Source organism: Chinchilla lanigera, unplaced genomic scaffold (assembly GCF_000276665.1).
Source record: "Chinchilla lanigera isolate Chin_1 unplaced genomic scaffold, ChiLan1.0 scaffold00105, whole genome shotgun sequence".
Classification (NCBI taxonomy): domain Eukaryota; kingdom Metazoa; phylum Chordata; class Mammalia; order Rodentia; family Chinchillidae; genus Chinchilla; species Chinchilla lanigera.
The window spans coordinates 6,068,024-6,075,158 of record NW_004955506.1 but is presented as its reverse complement, the minus strand read 5'-3'; the positions used below and the strand labels follow the sequence as shown (position 1 = coordinate 6,075,158).

Below are 7,135 nucleotides of genomic sequence, written 5' to 3'. Positions count from 1 at the left end.
TTTTGGTTTTTCTCTGGTACCGGGAACCGAACTCACGACCTTGCGCTTGCCAGGCAGGCGCTTTGCCGCTGAGCTAAATCCCCAGCCCCCAGAATGACGATCTTTTGTTTTTCCCTTTTTTGCTACAAAGCTGTATGTATGCAACTTCACAACGGATACACTGTCAAGTTCCTTTAAACAACTTTCTCTATAGCCAGGCATGGTTGTGCATGCCTGTAGTCCCAACTGCTACAGAGATTGAGGCAGAAGGCTTGCTTGAGACCATGACAGGCAACACAGCAAGACTTCACCTAAAAAAGAAGGAAGGAAGACAGGAAAGAAAGGAGGGAGGGAGAGCAGAAAGAAAGAAATAAAAGAAAAAGTTACTCTTGGGCTGGTGATGTAGCTCAGTGGCAGAGAATTTGCCTGGCACGTACAAAGCCCTAGGTTCTATCCCCAGCACATACATGGAAGGAAGGGAGGAGGGAAGGGAGGGAGGGAGGAAGGAAGGAAGACAGGCAAGCCAAATAAAACACACGATTTGCTTTCCCTGCACACATGTGAGTAAAAGTTGTCAGTTTACATAAACCTTTTGGTGTATCTCCAGGAGAGAGAAGAGAGGTGTACCGTGCACACCTCAGCTCTACCGGTGCCACCAGCAGCAGAGCTGCAGCTCAGCGACCAGGAAGAAGAAGAAACCGTGTCAACGGGCTGAGCTACAGAATACATAAAATGATGTGAACTACTAAGAGCAGACGAAAACACATGAGCTTCTCCTTTGAGATAAGAGGAACAGTATGCATTCCTGCCTACGAACAGTAGGTAGAACAAAGGCATCACTTGATACTCTGACATCTACGTTCATTAAGCCTTATTTATAACTTAGAGCTCTAGTAATTCATCTCAACAGAACAAGACTAGGGGCTGGGGATTTAGCTCAGCGGCAAAAGCGCCTGCCTGGCAAGCGCAAGGTCGTGAGTTCGGTTCCTGGTACCGGAGAAAAACCAAAAAAAAAAAAATAATAATAATAAAAAAAAACAGAACAAGACTGAACTCAACAAGGGAGCAAAGTAGCAGTACCAGCTCTTCCAGAACCTAGGCAGGAGATGGATGGTCTCTACTTAGTCACTGTTGATTCCCAGAGGCCTCCATTCCTCTATCAGTACATTATTCCTCTAGCAGAGTAAAGGACCTGCAGAAGACCTGGTTATTACTTAATTGGCATGTCTATGATCCCAGCTGAGGCAGGAGGATCATAAGTTTGGGGCCAGCCTGGGCAAGTTGGCAAGAGCCTGTCTCAAAATAAAATAACCCAAACAAACAAAAACCAGTGTACATTCCCTCTACCCACAACTATTAGCAGCTGCAGAAATAACCAACTTGAAAGGTTAGCAAGTATAGTGAGTGTAGCTATCACTGCTCCAGGCCACTTTCATCCAGCAACCCCAAGACATCTTCCACACACTGCATTCCTCTAAAGTCAGAACCATTCCCACTTCACAAGTGGGTAATTCGAGAGCCCAAGTGATAGACATGCCATGGTTACTGAGAGTTTAATGGGCAAGATATAAATAAAACTTGAAATCCTGATTCCCATTCTCTTCAGCTGTCTTTCTGTATATATACACATTCTAGTTTCTTTAAATCTGACCCTTAAGACTTCATAATAACTTTGCTTAATGGATTATCCTAAATGGCAGATCCATAGCAGTCTAGTAAAATCTACAGACTAAGTGATAGCTCAGTGAAAACAGACTTTTTAGTCTGCTTACTTGGAAATGACAGCAACTACCACACATCCCAAGAGCCAGGATGTCTATGGCATTTATATTTTAATGTACAATTTATTTCAACATACTTCTCTGCCAGTACTCATTCTCTCTGGAAAGAGGAGCGGTTCACACCAGGTGCTACTGGATGGCTTTAAAAGTCTGTCCTCTATATCCCGTAACCTGACACTCATTTGCTGACACCCAGCTCTGTCACTCGAGAGTTGAAGTCAGTTCTTCAGAACTCAAGCCTCATGTCAACCCTAGGTCTCTGGGCCATCCCCAACCAAGTACGGCAAAACCGAAGGTCAGCTTGGCAGATGGAATTACACACCACCTTTGCACTCTCCGAGGGATGTTCCAGGACAGCATGTCATTCCACCTGTTCCAATTTTAGATCTCTACCCAAATCTTACAAACTCCACTTGATCAACACAAATGGACTCAGGGACAGGATGTGGGCAGAGATCCCAAGTACACTCGACCATAAAAATGCTAAGAGCTGCTAAGGCTCTGGAGCTGAACAACTGGGTTTAAATCCTGGTTCAATCCCTTACAAGCTTGGTAATCTTTATTTAACCTCTTTATGCCTCATGTTCTCCATTTATCAAACGGAGATATTTCTTATTAGGATATGACGACAAAATGAGATAAGTCACGTAAAGTGCCTAGGACAACCAGACCAAGCAAATTAAAAAGTGTTCAGTAAATGTTGTTATTAATAGCATGAAGAGAAAGAAAAGGGAAGCATATTATGTTTACTCTACTCTGTAAACTATGTTTCTACGTAACTACTGAAGTTACTCTGATTTGACTTCCTATATGAAATCATAGTATAATGTTTTCTGGAGAATTAGCTTTCCATACCATAAAGTCTACTTCATGATTTCTACATAAAAACACCAGTGTCAATACTCCCAGTGAGAAAAGCCTCAAACTTAAGGTCAGGCTGCTACCTAGCAATTCAGGAAGAGCTCAATCATTCCCAGGCCTCCACAGTGGTGTAAACAAGGTGATTCAATTTGGGGCAAGTTTGCCAGCCCCCATAAACTTCAAAATAAACCTAAGAATCATCTTTACAGCCAGAAAAGGCTAGCAATTTACACACGCGCGCGCGCACACACACACACATCCTGACACCAGCAGAAAGAAAAATGGAAGAAAGAGATGCTAATGTCAAACCATGTAACAAGAAAGGGCCATTTTCTAAGGAAAAGCAGGCCCCTGGTGAGGTAAAATTCTTATTTGGCTGTATGGGGAGGGGGTGTGGCAGGTACACTTGGGAGGCTGAGGGCATAAACAGCTTTTCTAACTGTTAAGGCAGCAGTACCAAAATCAGGGTAGACATTTGGTAAAGTATTAGCTGGTATAACTTGATTTGAAGCAAAAGGGACTTGGTATTTTGAAAAGAGTACTGCTAGACTAAATTAGAAAAGGGGTCACCTCAAATAGGATGGATGAAAACCAACAAAGCCAAAAACACCCTTTTTTAAAAAAAAAATTAAAGTCCAAGATAGAAGACCATCATCAGATCAATCTTCCTAAAAACAAACATAGTTTCTCTAGGTCATTCACCTGCCAAAGAATATAACACACTCCCCATAGCTTACAGGCGACCGTGAAAACCTTCTCCAGGTCCTGGAGCCTCCACCTGCCTTTCCATTCTCGTCCCGTCATTAGGCCAGATGGTCTCCTTACCTGTCCCAGACAGGAACAGCCCTGCTCAATTCAGTTGTGTCCACAGCGCCTCACAGTACCCAGCACACAGCAATTGCTCAGAAAATATTTGCTGACTCAACAAAAATGTGAACACTTTCAGGCCTGCATGCTGTCCCTTTCCCACTCACCTGACCAACCTGCCACTGTTAAAGACCCCACCACCCTCCCTGCACCTCTACTAACCACAGCACTAAAACACTGCTCCACTCTCAGTTCCTACCCAGTTCCATCACTCCAGATCTCTACCATCCAAACATCCCCTGTTTATACGTTTTGTCCACCCTACTAATCTGGCAGGGTCTTCAGAAAGGCAAAAATTAACAATTTATGGCCAGGCAGACCTAGGTATATTGCTTTGAGAAAAATGTATGTAAAATGAGTGAACAGGGCCTCAGACATGGTATGTAGTTTCTACACGCCAGCTCCACTACTGTTCATCTCCTCAGGACTCTGGTCTCTTACTGATGACATGATTTTTTTTTTCCTTCCGGTACCAGGAATCGAACTCAAGACCTTGCGCTTGCCAGGCAGGCGCTGTGCCGTTGAGCTAAATCCCCAGCCCCATGATGCCATGAGAATGACAAGAAATCCTCTAAACTGGATAGGGTGGCACATGCCTAGAAACCCATAAAATACCAGCTATTTGGGAATTAAGGCAGGAGGAGAGTAAGTTCAATGCCAGCCTGGGCAACTTCATGAGACCCTGTCTTAAAATAAAAAATCAAAAGGGTGGGGGAGCTCACTGACAGAACATCCCTAGATTTGATCCCCAGCATTGAAAACACACACACAAAAATAAATCCTCTGCTAGATGAGTTCATGAGGAGTAGGAACATCTGAAAAGTCTCTAGGACCTTTCTTAGCACACACGAGCCAATCAAGAGCCATCTGGAAGCTACCGTCACAGCCCCATGCTGGGTGCATAGAAGGTACCCAGTAAAGGTTTACAGAGCCACGCGTGTAGCAGGAGGTACTTGGGAGGTACTTGGGAGGCTGTGGCAGGACTGCTTAAACAAAACAAAACAAAATTAGAGAGGTGAATGAACAATTGAGAGAGATGTATTCTAATATCAACTCAGATACCAAGGTAAATTTTTTCAGTCATCTACTCAACAAATATTTACCTGGCTTATTGTCTGCAAGGCAGACAATAAGCGACAGAGACAAGTAAACAGAAGCTTGGTGTTAAACCCAAGGAGGAAAAAAAAGCAAGCAAATGAAGGTCCCTTAGGGGGTTGGATGAGAGCTGTCTGAGGAGACCTGAATCCTCAGGGAGCTGTGTGAGGAGACTTAGCCACCCTCACACAGACTGCAGGCCCACACTGGTCCCTAGCACCAAGACTCCTGGCTCCTACGGCCCTTCCCAGCTCAGACCATGCTGCTGAGCCAGCAACTACGAATGTGTCTTTACTGGCACTTGAGCCCCATGGGGAAGTAAAGCGATTACAGCCCTACCGCGACTGGTCTGTTCCCCAGGAAGTTCAGATCACTGTTCTCGCCAAACAGGTAACCCTCAGGGTGCGTTGAGTCAAACTTCTCTCCTCCCATGATGAAGTGACTTGCAAAATAGCTGCCTAGAGAGGGACAAATAGAAGAAAATCAGACACACAGAAAGCAGTCAGACTAAACAAAGCAAAAATGCTGATTTAAAAAAGAAACCAGGGGGCTGGGGATTTAGCTCAGCGGCAAAAGCGCCTGCCTGGCAAGCGCAAGGTCGTGAGTCCGGTTCCCGGTACCGGAGAAAAACCAAAAAAAAAAAAAAAAAAGAAACCAGGATGATGGCACATACACATACTCTCAGTACTTGCGAGGCTGAGGCAGGAGGATCGCTATGAGTTCGAGGTTAGCCTAGCTTGGACTACATAGCAAGACCCTGTCTCAAAAAACCTGATGAATGAATGAATGAATGAATGAAAGCTAACCTCTTAAATAAGTAATTAGAGCAATTTCTAACCCCAGGGATGTTTTCCTTTACTGATTTGGGACTGATTGGTTTCTTGCCCAGCTGTAATTCCTGCTGAGTTGCTATGGCATCCAGCCAATATGGCGCTGGCCACTAGAGGCCATGTGCTAAGCCCCACCCTTCTTCCACTGAGTCAAATTACAACTTCCCACTTCCTTTTTTGTAATATCCTGTTCCTTTTTCCTACTCTCCCACCCAATCCAGTTCTGCCATGTCAGGTGGTGTGCCTCCTAAATCCCACCTCTAGCCTGAGGCTATTTAACCTTGGACCCCACAAAAGATCGGCAGAGGCCACGTTTTTCTCTTTCCTGTGGCCTTTCCGTGTCCACAACAAAGGCATTTTATTCTGTCTTACTTCTCTCTGCCCTGGAAAAACCTATCAGGGACAATGGCACAAAAGAAACAAAATCATAGCAGGGAGAATCCAAGATAATACACCTAAATGAGATCATTGCTTTTCCTTTAAGGTTCTTGAGTCCTTACCATGATCTGTCTGAAATACCATCAACCAAAAGACCAGAAGGCTGCACAATACCCATTAATAAACATATAGACACATTTTTTCCTGACTTTTCTCTTTAAACTTGAAGTGATTAATCCATGTATCCAAGCCCTGCCTACAGGTATCAGCAGATTTACACACACAGATTATCTTTGCCTAAATGTCAGCTCATATCAACACACAGAAGTCTCGGTATCCACCCACCACTACTTCTGTGTCTCCAGAATCCTCTATGATGAAGGCTTTTCACACTTTAACTTGCTGCAGAATGTAACTGCTTCACAGGAAAATTGTAATTTAAATACTTTTCAGATGAAGAAGTAGAAATGGCGAATAAATACATGAAAAAATGTTCAGTGTCACTGGGCATTCAAGAGATGCAAATTAAAAAAATGCTGAGATTCCGTCTCACTACAGAAAGAATTACTACTATCAAGAAATCAACCAATAACAAATGCTGGCAAGGCTGTGGGGAAAAAGGAACCCTTCTCCACTGTTGCTGGGAGTGTAGACTGGTGCAACCACTGTGGAAATGTGTATGGAGAATCCTCAAAAAACTAAACTAAAGGTTCCATTTGACCCAGCTATCCCCCTTCTAGGTATCTTCCCAAAAGAATTAAAAGCATCATACCACAGTGATATATGCACACCCATGTTTACATTAGCACAGTTTGTAACAGCTAAATCTTAGAAACAACCCAAATGTCCATCAACTGATGAATGGATAAAGAAGATGTGGTTTTCTTATACAATGGAGCACTACTCAGCCATAAAGAAGAATAAGCTTGAGACATTTCTAGGTAAATGGATGCACCATGAGACCAGATTGTCATGTGAAATAAATCTGACATGTGTAAATATCACATTATTTCTCTGGTGTGAGAAACTGAAAGTGTAAATAAGGAACAAAACGTATAATAGATATTGTGAAATAGGAAGAAAATGTTCAAATGGGAAAGGGAACCAGGGAGGGGGGAGGGGAAAAGGAAAGAAGAGAAAAGAAAAAATGATGAGAAAAGAAGGGAAAAAATGGCAACAAAGCTTTTGTAAATAAGGGTAAGGGAAAGGGAAAAAAAAGATTCACGGCTGGCTAGCTTCCGGCCTGGTGGCTCCCGGAGGGTGGGACCCCAGCGCACGGGGAGCCTCGGGCGGGGAGCGCTGGTCTTTGGGGTCTTGGGACCGGCGACTCACTCCCGGCCTCAT

At 43.9% G+C, this 7,135-nt stretch overlaps 1 protein-coding gene across 2 annotated transcripts in view; it reads right to left on the bottom strand.

Moving 5' to 3' along the window:
- The window catches only part of Rnf157 (ring finger protein 157), a gene marked incomplete in the record, with an annotated part of 81,685 nt that overhangs the window by 49,999 nt on the left and 24,551 nt on the right, over window positions 1–7,135 (bottom strand). For both annotated transcript variants that reach the window (XM_005407444.2, XM_005407442.2), the window contains 1 exon segment: window positions 4,923–5,041. In XM_005407444.2, the coding sequence (XP_005407501.1) occupies window positions 4,923–5,041 (119 nt within the window).